The sequence below is a fragment of the Bacillus rossius genome, chromosome 7, assembly GCF_032445375.1.
Source record: "Bacillus rossius redtenbacheri isolate Brsri chromosome 7, Brsri_v3, whole genome shotgun sequence".
Lineage (NCBI taxonomy): Eukaryota > Metazoa > Arthropoda > Insecta > Phasmatodea > Bacillidae > Bacillus > Bacillus rossius.
In genome coordinates, this window is record NC_086335.1 from 68,528,122 (window position 1) to 68,548,912 (window position 20,791).

At 41.8% G+C, this 20,791-nt stretch overlaps 1 protein-coding gene across 1 annotated transcript in view; it reads left to right on the forward strand.

Annotated features, from left to right (window-relative positions):
* The window catches only part of LOC134534304 (vam6/Vps39-like protein), a 36,429-nt gene that overhangs the window by 5,352 nt on the left and 10,286 nt on the right, over positions 1-20,791 (forward strand). Inside the window, exons 4-14 of the mRNA XM_063372677.1 lie at positions 1,682-1,885; positions 4,146-4,323; positions 4,893-5,134; positions 5,755-5,884; positions 6,388-6,527; positions 7,474-7,608; positions 8,849-9,071; positions 10,658-10,830; positions 13,919-14,129; positions 14,783-14,898; positions 16,259-16,435. Coding sequence (XP_063228747.1) covers positions 1,682-1,885; positions 4,146-4,323; positions 4,893-5,134; positions 5,755-5,884; positions 6,388-6,527; positions 7,474-7,608; positions 8,849-9,071; positions 10,658-10,830; positions 13,919-14,129; positions 14,783-14,898; positions 16,259-16,435 — 1,929 coding nt within the window. The remainder of the gene's footprint in view (positions 1-1,681; positions 1,886-4,145; positions 4,324-4,892; positions 5,135-5,754; positions 5,885-6,387; positions 6,528-7,473; positions 7,609-8,848; positions 9,072-10,657; positions 10,831-13,918; positions 14,130-14,782; positions 14,899-16,258; positions 16,436-20,791) is intronic.

The window sequence follows — 20,791 nt, forward strand, 5'->3', positions numbered from 1 at the left end:
GCTGCATTAGTGCGTGCGAATAACCTCGGCGTCACAAGTTGCACCTGTCCACCGGACAGTTGCCTTTTGTATTTTGCCTGCCCGGACGAGATTTTACCTGTCCCGGGCAGGCGGACAGGCGCTAAAATCGAGCCCTGCTTGTAACGATTACTTTTCAAGTAATTTATACTTGTAAGGAATTACATTTAAAAAATGTAATTCGTACTTGTAATCGGAATACATAACATTAATTGTAATCGTTACATTAAGGTAATCGATACTTTATATTTACTTGCCGTTACTTTTATTCTCGGAACGTATAATGAATACAGTTAAGAACAAGAAGAACATACATTTTTGTATTAGTAAAGTTTATAATTTTACGCTTGTAGTGCTAGTGACTTGCAGTGTATCCAACATTACCCTATCCTAAAATCTGCATTTTTAAAATTTAACACATCACTGCCGTTGAGCGTCTTTTTACTGTTGGTAAAGATGTTTTTGCCATCAAGAGAAGGAATATATTTGATGAGAACTTTAAAATGCAATTGTTTTGTAAGGTCAATTCCAGAATTTAAAGAGTGTTACTTTTATTACAGGTAGCTACTTGTATGAAGTCTTTTGAAGTTATTCAAGCATGTTTGTCCTCAAATATTATTCATTTAATTAAAGATAATATATTTAATCATTACATGAAATAATTTTTTTTAACAAAACATATATGTATGTTTATAAATGTAACAGTGTGTAAAAAAATTGAATCGGTAAGTCAGTTTTAAAATGGTAGTGGAAAGTAATTGTAATTGTAATTTTACTGATTACTTTTATGTAAAGTAATTTTTACTTGTAATTAGTTACATTGTCACCACAGTAATTGTAATTGAGCCCAATTACTTTTTCCGAGTACTTTTAACAACATTGGTCATAATAAGATATTAACTATAATTAAATACTTATAAAGTAAAAATTACAAAACCATTAAAATCATTAAAAAATATATACAAAAAAATTAATTAAATGGCACCCAAGATAGTCAAAACAACCAATCAGGTGTTACTAACAAGTTTTAGGCAAGGAGATGCGAGTATCATTTTCTGTGTTTCAGGTTTTTTGCCCTACTAAAATTATTTGGCCATTCTGCCATCTGGCAGTGTTATCTTGGATCTTGGTCAGTGTATGTTTTGATTTACTTGCAAATGGTTCACTGAGGAAGTTCACTACTAGAATCGACAACATCGTTAGGATATTGCAGGAAATCGTGAATAATTCAAATTAAAATATCACTGGTTTTACAAGAAAGTTTTGATAATTATGTTGCCATTGTCATATGGAAGAAAAAAATTTTTAGTGTATTATATCTTTCTCTGTCTTACACCCAATTTTTTTTATATTTTGTGTGCAAATTCAGAATTTATTTTTTCCTTTTTATGTACATTCAAAATTAGATGTCAAAATGTGTGTGGGTTTTCTCTCTCTCTCTCTCTCTCTCTCCATTTCTCTCTCTCTCCATCTCTCTCTATCCCACTCTTTCCCCCCCTCTATCTCTCTCCCTCCCTCTCTCCCCCTATCCCCCCCCTCTCCCCCCCCCCCCCCCCCCCCCCCCCAATAAGAGACGTTAGTGGGAACTGTGCTAAGGTAGTAACTGTTGGGTTGGTTCGCGAGAGAGGCGAGGAGGGTTCCCGAGCGTGCCCTTGGTGCTCAGAGACACAAGTCGCTGACGGGGGAGACCTCCGTGACGGTGCGCATGTGCGCGGTGGTGAAGCGGCGCCTGCAGCTCTACTACTGGAAGAACAACACCTTCCTGACGCTGCGCAAGGACCTGACCGTGCCGGACATCCCCCGCGCCCTCGCCTGGTGCCAGGAGACCCTGTGCGTCGGCTTCAAGGGCGAGTACTCCCTGCTCCAGGTGGGTGGAAGCTTCTATGGGAAGGTTTGGATAGGGAGTGAATTCATGTAAGTCGTCATCTGCGTGTTCACGTGACAGTAATGCACACGACATATACCATTACATATCTTATTAATACGCGTCTTCAGTCCCCGTACATCAGTGTTGTGCATATGCGAATTGAATGTGTGCATGCAGTAAAAAGGGAGTATAAAATATATTAATATTCTCATATAGATATGCAGTTTGAATAACGAAGAAAACCGAGTCTTTGTTGCAATATAACCTAAAAATTAAGAACATCATTATTTATTATTTTAATACCTACAATTACCATGCAGTGCGTATTTTATAGTAATTTGGGAGTTATTTTACTAACGTGATAAAACAAATTTGTTGTGTGATAATATTTTTTTGTAAAAATTGTGAAAAAGTCTCTGATTTTTATCAAAAATTAATTTGGTTATACAAAAATAACAACTGTTCGTTTATAGTTTTAAGTTTTCACTTCTGTCGGTAGTCCTCATCAATGCTTTGAAATTGTTTTATTATTATATCTATGTTGAAGTGCTCACTATGCTGTCTTTTGATGACAAGTCAACACTTACAGTTTGAATTTTTATGCGCTTTTAGTTTTAAATGTAATAAGATAAAACAATAATGAAATAGAACTTTTATGATAATATCATGCTTTAATTTTTAAATATTAAATGCAGTCAAATAAAAGTGCACAAAAAATAAAGTAATTTTACTTTTGGTTTGCTGATTTTGTGAGAGATAACACAGCTTTTGAGAAAAAATAAGCTTCTTTTTTTTTCAGGTCTCTTTAACTTTTAGTAGGGACAAGATTTATAATTTTTTTTTTAAGATAATTTAGTTTTTAAAACAATTAATTTCGGTGTTATTTTTTTTATTTTTTTTAAATGTACTATTAGTCAACAAATATGAAATGAAAATATTACTTTATACCTACTTATTTCACCAAAATATTCTCATTTTTATTGGCACTTTATGCACTTATATAGTAAAATCATTAGTATTAAGCATGTCTACACCAGAACTACTCAGAAAAATAAAAAAAATAAATCAACAAAGTTTTGTGTGTTTGAAACCTGTGTCTTCATTAATGTAAAAATTTTGTTACTAATGTAAGTGATGCAAGATTAAATAATATCATATAAATTTTTTCCCACTCCATTTGTATCATACATTCTGGTACAAAATTTGTGCTAAATAAATTACATTCATTAAATTTATCATAATAAAAGATTACATTTTTTTTAAAATTTGATGCAAGTTTTTGTCAAATTGCTGATAGATTTCATGTTTTTAGTTATTTCGATGCTAAATAGTATACTAACTTGCATTTTGGTTTCATGTGGTATATCGACGTGATTTGTGGTGTTATTTCGATTAAATCGCAATTCACCATATAATCTTGTCTTTAGCTATTACTATTACTGATCAATTCAAAAAATTCTAAATTGTTTAATTGTGTGTCCAGTTTTGTAATTGATTTTACTGTCGACCATACATACAGTCTTACATATTTTAAAGAATTTTATTTTAAAAAAAGAGGATTTAGTGCTTTTCACTTCAACAGTATTTATAGAGGTCATGGTGAAATTATGAAACTGCTGTAGATTGTTGTGTGACTGGAATAAAATTTTTTAAAATAGATTTTTTGACGTGACGTCTAATAAATCGATGAACGCCGGATGCACGCATGAAAAAGTGTCCCGTAAATCACATTGTCCCGTTACGCTGTGTCCCATTACGCTAATTGTACCCTTGCGCCGCATCTATCTTTCTTCCACTCGATTGGAACAACCATCAATTTGACTTTTTTGAGGCACACTAAACTTGAAACACTCCCATTCGTTTCCTACTTTTCCTATCATCGTCCTATACTTAACAGAATAACACAGATTGGAAGAAGTTAAATATCAAACATGTATGAATGTTAGTGTTGAAATAATCTGTTCGTTAAAGTAATAAACATATTTGAATTAATGAGTGCAAATAAAAGTAAATTTATCAATTAAATTGTAGATTTAATTTCACTCCTTCTTTGTATCTATACAAAATAGTAAAAATTCAATAAAAATTATTCAGTTTTCTTCATAAAACTATGCAATCATTTCATCAATGTTTTGTTATGACGTTGTCACATTAAACTATCGTCCGTAAACCGACTTTACAGACAACCAATTTTTTGTGTGCATACCTTGTGAGTGTGTATTGAACGAGTGCTACTGCCTGAGCGTGTGCGTCTGCGCAGCTGTCCGGCGCGCAGCAAGACCTGTTCCCCACGGGCAAGCACCTGGAGCCCAGCATCACCAAGCTGTCCGACGACACTTTCGCCCTCGGCAAGGACACGCAGTCCATCTTCATGGACACCAAGGGCAACCCCACGCAGAAGTACGCTGTCAAGTGGAGTGACGTGCCCGTCGACATCGGTGGGTGCTGCAGACCGCCAGTGCGTGACTCCAGCTGGACGCTAGCGTGTTCACTGTCCAATGTTGTTACCCGATGATTTTTTTTTTTTTGTCGTCGTGATTTTTTTTTGAGGTTAGGAAACGCAATGCGTCGTACAGTCAGTGGCGTGTTACATATCGATGGCTTAGGATGAAAACCTCGTATCTAAATTTTTGGACGAAAATAGGTTTTTTTTTTATGTTTTTGGGTGGAAAACCTCGTATCTCACAAAATGTTTGGCTGAAAGAAATAAAATGTGCATCCTGCTGCTTTCTATCTTGGGGAAAAAAAGGAAACCACGTGTATCAGTAGCACAAATTTTTTTGTCTTTGCTGTAAAATTTGCATTTTATGAGATGCAAGGTTTTCATTCCAAGCCATCGATATGCTGAATTTATTTCCATCGTAAGGTGCCTCGAGTTGGTGATAGGTGGGGTGTCGGCATGTTCCTGTGTGTTGTTTCGGCCGCGTGATCTCGCGGACGGGAGCTGGCGCGCGCGCTGCAGGCGGCGGAGAGAGAGAGAATGAGCGGGGTGTGGTTGGGTTTGCAGCGTACGACGAGCCGTACCTGGTGGCGGTGCTGCCCGAGGGCGTGGAGGTGCGCACCATCGAGCCCAACCTGCCGATCCAGGCGGTGGCCGCGGGCAAGGTGCGGCTGGCGTACCGCGCGCGCCAGGGCCTGGTGTACCTGGCCTCGACGGGGCAGGTGTGGTGCCTGCGCGCTCTGCCCCTCAGCCGCCAGATACACGTGCTGCTGGAGGACAAGCAGTTCCAGCTGGCCCTCAAGCTGACGGTGCGTCTCCTGTTTCAACTGTTTTGCTGTTTTATTATTTTTTTTTTTTGAGTTTAATATTTTTGTGCTGTCATCATTTTTGTGGGTTTTTTCGTTCTGTTAGTCCATTTTTCTTTGTTTTTCTGTTGACCATATTCCTGTTATGGAATATTACGTGGTGTTTATATCCTGTTGACAACAGAATTTTTTTTTGCTTGATTTGTGTTTTTTTGTCTCTTGTTTTTTTTTTTTTTTGTAGTTTTCTTTTACAGGCATGCATGTGCTTTAGCAATGGCGATATGTCCAAAAGCTTAGATCAAGTCATGCACTCCCATTACACAAATCTTTCAAAGATAATAATAATATAAAATATTTAAGATTGAGATAATATTGTGTGATGTAAATTAGCAAAACTGTTAACACGTCTTAATAAACACATAACACTAAAAAAGTTACAAAGAAATGTTTTTTTCTTTCCTTTTTTAGGAAGGTAAGAAAATGTTATCAAGCCTAAAGTTTTTTTTTTGGGGTGGGGGGTGGTCTTGCCACATAAAATCTGTATTAGTGTTACCGCCTAATTTTTTTTCACTCTGTTTTACATATTATTTGTCTCTGTGAATTTTTTTTTTGTCTTTTTACAGAATATATCGGATGAGTCTGAAGAAGAAAAGTCAAAGAACGTTTCTCAGATTCAGACACTCTATGCCTTTGACCTTTTCTACAACAAGCAGTTCCACGAGTCCATGAAAGAGTTCCTTAAACTTGGGACAGGTGAGTCCGGCCGTTTTAGTGTCGACTAGGGATGGGCCGGTCGAATCGTCGAATCCAACCGAATATGCAGTATTCAGAAAGATTCAGGATTCAGGGGAAAATATTCTTTTTAAAAAAAAAAAAAAAAAAAAAAAAAAATGGAGGAAAAATAGTAAATTAAAAACTTTTACCATTGGCAAACTCTTATTTAAGTTTATCTTTATACTTTTTCTAATACAGTTCCCCTGTTATTCTTTTAATATGTATGTATTAATTAGAGTAAATACATATCATGTACACATCTGGAAAACTTAATTCATGAAACGAATAAAATGAATAGGTTGCCGTTTTTAGGTACCCCAAAACCCCGAAATACGGTTACTGTTATTTTGGTGGAGTAAGTAGGTATTATATAAAACCGCTTTAATGAAATTAAAGACAATGGCCCAGGAATCGTCTGTTTGGAAACCGTATAATCTAGTCTGCGGTGGTGGAGGGTTGTAGCACGGTGTGGTGGTGCGCAGACCCGTACGACGTGATCCGGCTGTTCCCGGAGCTGCTGCCCCAGGAGGCGCGGCCCGCGCAGGACGCAGACCGCCCGCCCAGGCTGCAGGACCGCGACCTCGAGAACGGGCTGCTTGCGCTCATCGAGTTCCTCACCGAGGTGGGCCCGCCCCTCCACGAGATCTGCCTGCAGTATCCCGCTGTGATGTCGATGCCCATTCTCCTTTTGACGTGACAACGTCTAATAAATCGTTCCATGCCGGCTGCATGCACGAAAAAGTGTCCCCTTACACACATTGTCCCGTTACGCGGTGTCCCGTTGCACTCATTGTACGCTTGCGCCGCATCTATCTCTCTTCCACTCGATTGGAACAACCATCGATTTGACTTTTCCGAGGCACATTAAACTTGAAGCACTCCCATCCGTTTCCTACTTTTCCCATCATCGTCCTGTCCTTAACAGAATAACATGGATTGGAAGAAGTTAAATAGCAAACATGTATGAAAGTTATAGTTAAAATAATCTCTTCGTTAAAGTAATAAACATATTTGAATTAATGAGTGCAAAATAAAAGTGAATTTATCAATTAAATTATAGATTTCATTTCACTCCTTCTTTCTATCCATACAAAATAGTGATAATTCAATAAAAAATGATTAAATTTTATTCATAAAAGTATGCAATCATTTCATCAATGCTTTGTTATGACGTTGTCACGTTAAACTATCGTCCGTAAACATACTTTACAGACAACCAATTTTTTCTATATTTTCCTAATTATTCCCAATTCTCAAAATTTAAATTTAGCCTGCAGGTCACATACGTTTTCCACAAAAGCATTAAGACTAAAAAATTGTATGAAAGCAAACTGAGAACATGTCTGGAAAATATTTTTCTCGAATGTTAAGATTGCCACATTTGTGACATTTTCAGATCACTGAAAAAATGAATGTAAAATTAATTTTACTTTAAGAAAACTGCGATAATGTAAATATGAGAGTACGCTGTAAAGTGTGTGCAAAATATTGTGATTTCATGTACAGTACCTTGTAGATATTTTATCCGGAACAGTAAGAAAATGCTACTAATAATAATTGTGTTTTAGGTTCGGCACAAGTTGTTTGGAGAACCTAACAACAAGAAGAATGCTCCTACGAAGAAGCCAGTAAACCTCAATCACAAGTCCACACAGCAGCTGTTATCTATCATCGATACGACACTCCTGAAATGTTACCTTCAGGTGAATACGTTAGTGTAGAATGTAATATTCTCAGATTTGAGCTCGTTTCTGTCATTATATAAATATAAAGTAGAAACTCATGTTTACATATTTCAAGGTACCAAGAAAATTTTTTTGTAAAAACTGGGAAAACTTAAAAATAGGGAAGTGTGTAAAAAAAAAAAAAAATTCTCACTATGATGGAAACAATAAGCAACTATACACCACAGTAAATAAAATGTCAGTGATGCTTATATTTTTAGATATTAAATAGAACTTCATAATCTCAAATGGTGAAAACAGTAAATCCATTCAATCTTTCAGTAATTCACAACTGTTTAAAGTTGAACATGCATGAAAATTTCTGTTCTTGAGTAAGAGATGTGAATGTAGAAGCATCACAAAATCATTAAAACATTCAACCCTAGAAATTTTTTTTTTCCATGAAATTAGTTTCCCTGTATCATTGTATTATCATTATATATGTCGTAAAATATTTACAAAATTAAATATTAAAATTACAATTTATAGCATGAAGAAAACTCCAAAAAAGATCTAAAAGGTGTCAAGTGTAAATTTGGAGATCGCAGGAACCTTTGCTTGAATCTAGTGCTATGTTTTGAAGAATGTGTTTTGTATATGTTACAGTCTGTAAGTGTGTTTTTTTAGTATTGTAAAGTTGGTGTAAATTTCCGTGTTGCGAATTGGTTGTTTTTGTAAAAAGAAATGGCCCGCTGGGCGTTCGGTCGTGTTGTGGTGTTGGAACAGTAAAGTGTTATGGAAACTTCTGTTGTCTTATTTCATTACAGAGTTAACCCATTTGCATCTACAAGCGTACTAGTACGCAGCTGTTTTTCTGGCCAATAACACCATAGGCGTACTGGTACGCAAAATGGCTAATCTGCCCGAAAAACTTTAAAAAATCCCTTTAGAATGAAAATAACCCCTCAGAGTAGCTATTATTGTTATAACAGAGGTATATTATCATGGAAACTTAAACTATTTTTGAAATTTTATTTGAAGAATAAAAATGTAATGAAAATAGAAAATAACTTTAATAATAGTAATATATAAAAAGGTTTATGGATTCCATGGTATGTCTAACATTAAAGTGAGTGGATGCAAATGGGTTAACAGAGTGGAGGATCCGTTAAAGGATTGTGTGGTGTGTTGTTGTTGTTGTGGTGGTGTTAAAGAGGGTTGGGGGGGGGGGGGAACCCTCGGGGTTCGCCGCGAGTGATGGCGGAGGGCGTTTCCGCAGACGAACGACGCGCTGGTGGCCCCGCTGCTGCGGCTGAACCACTGCCACCTGCAGGAGACGGAGAAGACGCTGACGCGGCACCAGAAGTACAGCGAGCTCATCATCCTGTACCAGACGAAGGGGCTGCACCGCAAGGCCCTGGAGCTGCTCCGGCGGCAGGCGGACCAGCCCGAGTCGTGCCTGCGCGGCCACGACAAGACCGTGCAGTACCTGCAGCACCTGGGTACCGCATCCCCGCTCCCTCCGCGTCCCTTTTCCGAGTCACTGTGCGCAAACGGATTCATTTCTTGGAAATTACTTTTCGAACCATTGTGTAGAAATATATTTATTATTTCTTGGAAATTACTTGGCCTGTGCGGATATTCAAATTTTTTTAATACGAATAATATGCTATTCGTATTCGATTCGACCTCGAATACTAACACTTCAAAATAACGAATATTCGTTTCCCTGCAAATATTTGACCTAGCATGCCTCCTGAATTTGTCGTACACCCACGTTCACTGTTGAGGTTAAATCATTTGTGCGATATAAATACCCTTTTTGGATGTTTTAATGTGACTTCTAAAACATGAACAATAAGCAACGTTTTAAACATGTAACAAGTATTTATAGTTTTTTTTTACTACTGTCTCGGTAAACAGAACGGAAAAATCACTTAAACGATATAAAAAATGTAATATTATTAATTTTAAGCTTTAAAATAAAATATTTGTATTTTTCCATCACACCAAATATTGTCATACACATCACAATGGGAAAAAAAAAATAATAAACATCAACAACCATGGAATACAATACCACAAAACACGAACACTCCATTGCTGAGTCCAAAAAAAAAGTCACAGTTTAAATGGCATATCAATCTATAGTTACAGTCATTCTAACAACATGTGACACATTAGCAGCATCTTTGCTGTATTTGCAAGAACATATATTTAAAAAACATTATTAATGGTTTAAGATTCCAAATGAAACTAGCATAAATTTTGTTTATAATATTGCTGAACGAACAAAAAAAAATTATTTGACTGTGTTAACAATGAAAACGTGTGATTAACTAGAGTTTAAATATGTAAATATGAGCTCATATTTACTGTATGGAAAAAAAATTAAATTTTTTTTTTTTGTGAAATTGTTTGAATTAGTTTTCATGGTATTTTGCTGTTTGTGTTAATGTGCTGGATCAACTTTAAGAGTAGCAGGTTCTGGAAATTAGGCGAATAGGAACTGAAATGAAGGTTAGTTGGATAGGTTAGGCTGAGATTGGTTAGGCTGCATAATTAAAACACAATTTTTTATTACATAATTTAAATATTTTAGCGAATTTTTTTCGTATAATTATTGTAGCGGACTCAACCTAACAAAATTTTGACTTTATATTATTTGTCTTAATTTTCCAGAAGTTGTTATGTGGTATGAAAAAAAAATTAGTGGAATTCTATTATTCTTACTATTCAAATTCAACATTCGATTTCGCGAGTAATTTTGTGTTTGTATTTGATTCTAATTAAAAACTGATATTTGCATAGGCCTAGAAATTAGTGTTGAATGCTGCATAATAAATAAAAAAAATTAGGAATTGTTTTTTTATGTTTATTGTATTTACACGTAAGTCAATAGTGTTTGGTTACATAATATAATTGCCGCGGCTTGAAGAGTTTTCTGTAGTACATGTAGTAATGTATGTAATATATGATGAAAGCTAAATCAGATTGCGGGGGCATGTGTGTGCATGACTTGAGAGGTTGCAGACGTGTGGGCGCACCCGGGGAGCCCGGCTGTTTGACATGTTGTTGCCTGTGCCAGGGAAGGAACACATGAACCTAATTTTTGACTTTGCCGGCTGGGTGCTGGAGAAGCATCCGGAGGAAGGACTGAAAATATTCACGGAGGACATCCAGGAGGTGGAGCAGCTTCCGCGGCCGCGCGTCCTCGACTTCTTGCTGAGGGCGCACAAGCACCTGGTCATCCCGTACCTGGTGAGCCTACCCCCACCACCGTACCCCCTGCCACCCTTCCCCTTCCACCCATCCCCTTCCAACCTTTCCCCTTCCACCCTTCCCCCTTCTCCTTCCACATTTCCCCTTTAACACTTCCCCTTCGACCCTTCCACACTTCCCCTGCCCCCTTCCTGTTCCACCTCTTCCCCTTTTCCACCCACCCCCCTTCTCCTTCCACCCTTCCCCTTTAACACTTCCCCTTTGACCCTTCCACACTTCCCCTGCCCCCTTCCTGTTCCACCTCTTCCCCTTTTCCACCCATCCCCCTTCTTCCACCCTTCCCCTTCCACACTTCCCCTTTAACACTTCCCCTTCGACCCTTCCACACTTCCCCTGCCCCCTTCCTGTTCCACCTCTTCCCCTTTTCCACCCACCCCCCTTCTCCTTCCACCCTTCCCCTTTAACACTTCCCCTTCGACCCTTCCACACTTCCCCTGCCCCCTTCCTGTTCCACCTCTTCCCCTTTTCCACCCACCCCCCTTCTCCTTCCACCCTTCCCCTTTAACACTTCCCCTTCGACCCTTCCACACTTCCCCTGCCCCCTTCCTGTTCCACCTCTTCCCCTTTTCCACCCATCCCCCTTCTTCCACCCTTCCCCTTCCACCCTTCCCCTTCCACCCTTCCCCTTTAACACTTCCCCTTCCACACTTCCCCTGCCCCCTTCCTGTTCCACCTCTTCCCCTTTCCACCCATCCCCCTTCTCCTTCCACCCTTCCCCTTCCCCCCTTCCCTTTCCACCATTCCCCTTCCACCCCTTCCACCCTTCCCCTTCCACCCTTTCCCTTCCCCCCTTCTCATCCCCACCCCTTCCACTGCCCGTGGCAGTGTGGCACATTTTTGCGTGCACACATGCGTGTAGTGAGATGTGTTTCATGATTAGGTGTGTGGGATACTTTAAACAGCTCTTAAAGCAGGGTTGAGAAATAAAAGCAGTTTTTTTTTTTTTCCAGTAAACAACCAGTTTTTTTTAGGTTTAAACCACAATTTTTTTTTATTACGTAAGTTATTTCGGTTCTCAGCTTTTTCAACTGAAAGCCACACAACACCCCAATTTATGCCACTCATGTTGAATCAGGAAAGTTATGGCATCAAAGAACTGAAGTCCTGCAAATCTGCACTGAAAGGGTTTTTCCTCCACAGTAAGAGTATTCTCCATAGAATGGGTGTTTCCCGCAGAATGGGGATTTACAGTAAGTACAGTCTGATATTACCCACAGATAAGGAATTTTTTTTTAATAAATTTACTTATTTCCTCTCTTTCACTCTGACTACAATATACTAATTTATTAAATTTCAGAGGAGTATTTAGCTGAGTATAATTTACAAATTACTCAGATAACTTAAATGATAAGATCTTGATTAGTATGTAAATTATGTTTGTAAATCACAAGAAACATTAATAAGCAAAATTTTGTGTTTTTGGATTGGAATTTGACCTTTCATTTAAAAGATTAGGTTAGTCTATTTAAAAATACATTATTTTAAAAAAAAAATTTGTATAAACCGTTTGGTTTAAACCATGATTTAAACCAATGTGGTTTATATGAGCCAACCCTTTCTTAAAGTAAATTATTGCTTTATTTTTAATTTTTTTTTAAAATTCAGATAAGATTATATAAAAGGTAATAAAGATGAGTAAGCTTCACAAAGTATTCGTTATGGCTTTGACTAAAAATAAACAAAAAATTATTAATCCAAAACCATTTTGTATGGTCTGGAACCCTTTGTTTGTGAGTCTGACTTGATATTTACTGCTGACAAGGGACCATGATAAACTAGCCAGCAGATTCAGTAGACTAAAGAAATATTTATAAAAAGTTGTTAAAGTGGGGGTTAATATAATTTTGTTATATATAGTAGAGGTGGATGGGAATAGCATTTTTTTTTTTTTTACTTTTGGATGGGATTTGGTTGGGAAAGAAATTGTATTTTTTGGATCGGAATTAGCAGCAACAGCATTGATGTTAATTCTTCTGTGTGTAAATACAGAGGACATGTGTAGTGTGTGAAAATAATGTTTTCCAATTTTTTTTTTTCTTTCTGTTCTATTATATTTAAAAAAAAAATTAAATTGTGTCGTAAAACAGATTGCAATATATTTCACTGTATTTTGCGGTTCGCAAAAATTCCCTGGATAAAAATGTAGGTAGAGTATCAGGTTGTGAAAATAAGGCGAATAGGCACTGAAATGAAAGGTTGGTTGTTTAGGTTAAGTTAGATTAAGTTAGCTGCACAATTAAAAAAAAAAAAGTTATTTCATAAATTAAATATTTTAACAAATTTTTCCATATAATTATTGTAGTCGACTTAACTTAGTCAACCTTTCACTTAAGCAATATTTCTCTGATTTTCTGAAGTTGTGAAAAAAATGTCTTTAGTGCGATTGTAATTCTCATTCTTACTATTCGTATTCAATATTCGCCAATAATTTTATATTCAAATTCATATTTGATTCGAAACCTAAAAAAAACTGATATTCGCATAGGCCTAGATGCTTGGTTTACTGAATGTGGTGTATGGGCCAAACACTGACTAAACTAAAACAAATCCGACATTAGAAATGGCCACACATTTCCTTCTTCTACCGCGGAGCATTTGGCACGGTGGGAAGAGTGTGGACTCACATTCCATACGACACAGGTCTGAATCCTGGACCGGCCATCCTGACTTATGGTTTCGTGAAGTCATTCAAGACAGATGCCGGAGGGGTCCTTATTGTAGACCATTGCCAGTGGTCTCTTGAATATACTTGTTCTGTGTGGTGTATGTGTGTCGAGAGACGTGGGCCGGTCAGTAGCAGGGAGCCAGGCCGCGGCTAGCGGGGTCGGTGTGTGTTTCGTACTGAAACTGTTACCAGATAATATGAAAGTCCAAAAAAAACGATAGCCGGACGTTCGATGACACTGGTACCAGATGAACCACTGGGTCTTTCCTGGTGGCCACCAGGATCGCTCGAGGTAATGGCGGCAAAATGGCGCCATATTTGAATCTTGAAGCGTCCAACACTTTGGATTAGTTAATATGAATAAGCACTATTTACAAATCCAACAGTGTGTATTGGCGGCAGGAACACGTGGTGAACGGCTGGGAGGACGCCAACCCCATCTTCCACAACGCGCTGGTGCACCAGTACAGGGAGCGCGCGCAGCAGCTGCTGGCCAGCGACACGGCCGCGGAGCGCGAGGCCGGCCGGGAGGTGCGCAACCGGCTGCTCTTCTTCCTCGAGACCTCGGTCCACTACACGCCGGAGACCGTGCTGGTGCACTTCCCGCACAACTGTGAGTGCTCTTCCGTCCTCGCTCGCACGACTGCCTGCTGATTGCGACGACCGTATCTGCGTTCGCAAGTTTCCTTTATTCTCCCTCGAGACCGTGCTCTTCCGTCCTAGTCCCACCGCTCCCCCCCTCGCTCGCACGACTGCCTGCTGATCGCGACCACCGTACCTGCGTTCGCAGTCTCTGCTAGTCCACACAGAAGAAGATAAATGCTGAAACGGACTTATGCTGTCTCTGTCTATGCGTCACAACCATCCCAGCACTGCAAGGATGTACAATAAGTCCCAGAGCGGACGTTAGCACATAATTTACAAGGAATTATGGAAAGAGTTTTGGGATGGGGTCAGTTGCAATAAGTTTACTAGGGAAGAACAAGGGAAATGCATGGTTTTATAAACTATGTTAATGATGGAGGGTTTGTTTCCTATCTCCTTTTCCATGTGTGGCTCATTTTACTGTGAAGGAAGAAAGTTAATTTCAAAAAATTAAATACCTGTGTGACCCTCAGGTATTTATAAGATAGTAATTAAATCTTGCAACCTTTATTTTGGTAGAAAAAATTTTTTTAGGTATCACATTAACTTGTACATTAAAATTTACTGAAGAAGGCCTAATCACTTTCAAAAGCATAATTTGTCCTGAAACACTGTTCCCAGGTCTCTTTGAAGAGCGAGCCATCATCCTAGGAAGGCTTTGTCAGCACCGAGAGGCGTTGTCTATATACATCAGTGTGCTCGGAGATGTGGCGCGTGCCATGGAGTACTGTGATAAGGCAAGCAACTATTTCCTTCTTACTGCCAACTGGTAGGCCCGCCAGAATATTTTAAATTTATAATTTAAAACACATTTGTGGGGGGATTTATTATGTTTTATCCATTTGATTTCAAATACCTACTATCGTTTCGAAATAACGTGTATTTGTTTGTCAATCTAAATATAAAATTGGATGTTGGTTCATATGACGATAAACTCCGACACCGTTTGACAGATCACCACGAAAGTTGGCACCTCTGAGTGTTTTTTCATGGAGAAATTTTTATGCTGTCTATTTTGCTATAACTTCCTACTAGATAGTGCTGCAGCAAATTAACTTTGTTCGACCGATCACCATGAAAATTTTTATGTATATTGTGATTTTTACTGTCCTTAATCCTCATAGACAACAAATAGTGAATGTGGCAGTGGTTAATATTTAGTGAGTTTAAAATGGAATTCCATTTAAAATGCTTCATTGATTCTAGATTACATACAAAACATCCATTTTGGATATATAGAGGTAAATAAATAAACACTGGCAAGACAACTTCTGCCTGGTATTGCTAGTAGCATGTAATTGTTTGTGTAGTGATGCTGTTTCATATCACCTTGTTTAATGTTTTAACATCCAAACAAAAAAACAATAAATTATTCAATACCATCAAATATGTTTCTAATCAAATTTAACAACAGTATAGTAAAACAAGGTTTTTCACTCTTCAAAGTAGTCCAAGAATAACTAATTTTAAAGTAAATGTAAAGAAAAAGAGAAAATCAAATAATTCACTATCAAAGAATACTGGTTTCATATTAAAAGCACGTATATTATGTTCAAAATAAAAAATTGAAATTTCTGAATAACTTTTTGCTTCATACATGCGACGATACTTTAATTTTCTTTTACGAGTCCCACATCCGGTATCTATGGGTAATGAATACAGTACACTCCCGATTATCCGAGAAATTAAGTGGCGGGGCCACCGTGGATAGTGAAAATCACGGATGATCCACAAAAGAGCCGAAAATGGGAAACAAAAACCGGAAACATTAATTAAAGCCACCGTACGACTAGAAACAAAGCGCGACGGAGACAAAAATATAGCAACGCATGCCAGCCTACCGCGTAAGTTCCGAGAAGGGCCTGTGGCATTTTACCGTACACTGCACACAGTACACTCGTCAGCAGAGTTCAAATTTGCTCACTTGAAATAAAATACAGATATACATATGTGTGTTTTCTTTTTTTTCGGTAGCATGCGCGGTTAATAGGGAGCTTGCTGTATATCTAAACATAAATTTAATTGAAATGTTGAATAAAAAATGAAGTGATAGAGTTTGGGTTGAAGACGGTTGAACGGTGACGTGCGTGAGGGCAGGTGTACAAGCTGGGCTGCGCGGGCGCGGACGAGGTGTACGTAATCCTCATGCGGATGCTGATCTGCCCCGAGGACAACCGCTCGCTGGAGGTGCAGACGCCCGTGAAGAGGGAGCCCGACCTGGAGATGGCTCTGCTGCTGCTGGAGCAGCACGCCAGCAAGATCAACCCCAGCCTGGTAGGCCCGCCACCGCCCTTTACTCTCCAGTGGCGAGGGGTTGAATCCACCCCTCGAGTCCGCTCCATGAAACAACTCCTCCGTCATCAAATCCCTTTACTTTCCAGTAGCGAGGGGTTGGAGCCCAGTTCTCTCAGCTTGATTCCACCCCTCGAGTCCGCTCCATGAAACAACTCCTCCGTCATCAAATCCCTTTACTTTCCAGTAGCGAGGGGTTGGAGCCCAGTTCTCTCAGCTTGATTCCACCCCTCGAGTCCGCTCCACGAAACACCTCCTCCGTCATCAAATCCCTTACTTTCCAGTAGCGAGGGGTTGGAGCCCAGTTCTCTCAGCTTGAATCCACCCCTCGAGTCCGCTCCACGAAACACCTCCTCCGTCATCAAATCCCTTTACTTTCCAGTAGCGAGGGGTTGGAGCCCAGTTCTCTCAGCTTGAATCCACCCCTCGAGTCCGCTCCACGAAACACCTCCTCCGTCATCAAATCCCTTACTTTCCAGTAGCGAGGGGTTGGAGCCCAGTTCTCTCAGCTTGAATCCACCCCTCGAGTCCGCTCCACGAAACACCTCCTCCGTCATCAAATCCCTTTACTTTCCAGTAGCGAGGGGTTGGAGCCCAGTTCTCTCAGCTTGATTCCACCCCTCGAGTCCGCTCCACGAAACACCTCCTCCGTCATCAAATCCCTTTACTTTCCAGTAGCGAGGGGTTGGAGCCCAGTTCTCTCAGCTTGATTCCACCCCTCGAGTCCGCTCCACGAAACACCTCCTCCGTCATCAAATCCCTTTACTTTCCAGTAGCGAGGGGTTGGAGCCCAGTTCTCTCAGCTTGAATCCACCCCTCGAGTCCGCTCCACGAAACACCTCCTCCGTCATCAAATCCCTTACTTTCCAGTAGCGAGGGGTTGGAGCCCAGTTCTCTCAGCTTGAATCCACCCCTCGAGTCCGCTCCACGAAACACCTCCTCCGTCATCAAATCCCTTTACTTTCCAGTAGCGAGGGGTTGGAGCCCAGTTCTCTCAGCTTGAATCCACCCCTCTAGTCCGCTCCACGAAACACCTCCTCCGTCATCAAATCCCTTTACTTTCCAGTAGCGAGGGGTTGGAGCCCAGTTCTCTCAGCTTGATTCCACCCCTCGAGTCCGCTCCACGAAACACCTCCTCCGTCATCAAATCCCTTTACTTTCCAGTAGCGAGGGGTTGGAGCCCAGTTCTCTCAGCTTGATTCCACCCCTCGAGTCCGCTCCACGAAACACCTCCTCCGTCATCAAATCCCTTTACTTTCCAGTAGCGAGGGGTTGGAGCCCAGTTCTCTCAGCTTGAATCCACCCCTCGAGTCCGCTCCACGAAACACCTCCTCCGTCATCAAATCCCTTACTTTCCAGTAGCGAGGGGTTGGAGCCCAGTTCTCTCAGCTTGATTCCACCCCTCGAGTCCGCTCCACGAAACACCTCCTCCGTCATCAAATCCCTTTACTTTCCAGTAGCGAGGGGTTGGAGCCCAGTTCTCTCAGCTTGAATCCACCCCTCGAGTCCGCTCCACGAAACACCTCCTCCGTCATCAAATCCCTTACTTTCCAGTAGCGAGGGGTTGGAGCCCAGTTCTCTCAGCTTGATTCCACCCCTCGAGTCCGCTCCACGAAACACCTCCTCCGTCATCAAATCCCTTTACTTTCCAGTAGCGAGGGGTTGGAGCCCAGTTCTCTCAGCTTGAATCCACCCCTCGAGTCCGCTCCACGAAACACCTCCTCCGTCATCAAATCCCTTACTTTCCAGTAGCGAGGGGTTGGAGCCCAGTTCTCTCAGCTTGAATTCACCCCTCGAGTCCGCTCCACGAAACACCTCCTCCGTCATCAAATCCCTTACTTTCCGGTAGCGAGGGGTTGGAGCCCAGTTCTCTCAGCTTGATTCCACCCCTCGAGTCCGCTCCACGAAACACCTCCTCCGTCATCAAATCCCTTACTTTCCAGTAGCGAGGGGTTGGAGCCCAGTTCTCTCAGCTTGAATCCACCCCTCGAGTCCGCTCCACGAAACACCTCCTCCGTCATCAAATCCCTTACTTTCCAGTAGCGAGGGGTTGGAGCCCAGTTCTCTCAGCTTGATTCCACCCCTCGAGTCCGCTCCACGAAACACCTCCTCCGTCATCAAATCCCTTACTTTCCAGTAGCGAGGGGTTGGAGCCCAGTTCTCTCAGCTTGAATCCACCCCTCGAGTCCGCTCCACGAAACACCTCCTCCGTCATCAAATCCCTTACTTTCCAGTAGCGAGGGGTTGGAGCCCAGTTCTCTCAGCTTGAATCCACCCCTCGAGTCCGCTCCACGAAACACCTCCTCCGTCATCAAATCCCTTACTTTCCAGTAGCGAGGGGTTGGAGCCCAGTTCTTTCAGCTTGATTCCACCCCTCGAGTCCGCTCCACGAAACACCTCCTCCGTCATCAAATCCCTTACTTTCCAGTAGCGAGGGGTTGGAGCCCAGTTCTCTCAGCTTGAATCCACCCCTCGAGTCCGCTCCACGAAACACCTCCTCCGTCATCAAATCCCTTACTTTCCAGTAGCGAGGGGTTGGAGCCCAGTTCTCTCAGCTTGATTCCACCCCTCGAGTCCGCTCCACGAAACACCTCCTCCGTCATCAAATCCCTTTACTTTCCAGTAGCGAGGGGTTGGAGCCCAGTTCTCTCAGCTTGAATCCACCCCTCTAGTCCGCTCCACGAAACACCTCCTCCGTCATCAAATCCCTTTACTTTCCAGTAGCGAGGGGTTGGAGCCCAGTTCTCTCAGCTTGATTCCACCCCTCGAGTCCGCTCCACGAAACACCTCCTCCGTCATCAAATCCCTTTACTTTCCAGTAGCGAGGGGTTGGAGCCCAGTTCTCTCAGCTTGAATCCACCCCTCTAGTCCGCTCCACGAAACACCTCCTCCGTCATCAAATCCCTTACTTTCCAGTAGCGAGGGGTTGGAGCCCAGTTCTCTCAGCTTGATTCCACCCCTCGAGTCCGCTCCACGAAACACCTCCTCCGTCATCAAATCCCTTTACTTTCCAGTAGCGAGGGGTTGGAGCCCAGTTCTCTCAGCTTGAATCCACCCCTCTAGTCCGCTCCACGAAACACCTCCTCCGTCATCAAATCCCTTTACTTTCCAGTAGCGAGGGGTTGGAGCCCAGTTCTCTCAGCTTGATTCCACCCCTCGAGTCCGCTCCACGAAACACCTCCTCCGTCATCAAATCCCTTTACTTTCCAGTAGCGAGGGGTTGGAGCCCAGTTCTCTCAGCTTGATTCCACCCCTCGAGTCCGCTCCACGAAACACCTCCTCCGTCATCAAATCCCTTTACTTTCCAGTAGCGAGGGGTTGGAGCCCAGTTCTCTCAGCTTGATTCCACCCCTCGAGTCCGCTCCACGAAACACCTCCTCCGTCATCAAATCCCTTTACTTTCCAGTAGCGAGGGGTTGGAGCCCAGTTCTCTCAGCTTGAATCCACCCCTCTAGTCCGCTCCACGAAACACCTCCTCCGTCATCAAATCCCTTACTTTCCAGTAGCGAGGGGTTGGAGCCCAGTTCTCTCAGCTTGATTCCACCCCTCGAGTCCGCTCCACGAAACACCTCCTCCGTCATCAAATCCCTTTACTTTCCAGTAGCGAGGGGTTGGAGCCCAGTTCTCTCAGCTTGAATCCACCCCTCTAGTCCGCTCCACGAAACACCTCCTCCGTCATCAAATCCCTTACTTTCCAGTAGCGAGGGGTTGGAGCCCAGTTCTCTCAGCTTGATTCCACCCCTCGAGTCCGCTCCACGAAACACCTCCTCCGTCATCAAATCCCTTTACTTTCCAGTAGCGAGGGGTTGGAGCCCAGTTCTCTCAGCTTGAATCCACCCCTCTAGTCCGCTCCACGAAACACCTCCTCCGTCATCAAATCCCTTTACTTTCCAGTAGCGAGGGGTTGGAGCCCAGTTCTCTCAGCTTGATTCCACCCCTCGAGTCCGCTCCACGAAACACCTCCTCCGTCATCAAATCCCTTTACTTTCCAGTAGCGAGGGGTTGGAGCCCAGTTCTCTCAGCTTGAATCCACCCCTCTAGTCCGCTCCACGAAACACCTCCTCCGTCATCAAATCCCTTACTTTCCAGTAGCGAGGGGTTGGAGCCCAGTTCTCTCAGCTTGATTCCACCCCTCGAGTCCGCTCCACGAAACACCTCCTCCGTCATCAAATCCCTTACTTTCCAGTAGCGAGGGGTTGGAGCCCAATTCTCTCAGCTTGATTCCACCCCTCGAGTCCGCTCCACGAAACACCTCCTCCGTCATCAAATCCCTTTACTTTCCAGTAGCGAGGGGTTGGAGCCCAGTTCTCTCAGCTTGAATCCACCCCTCTAGTCCGC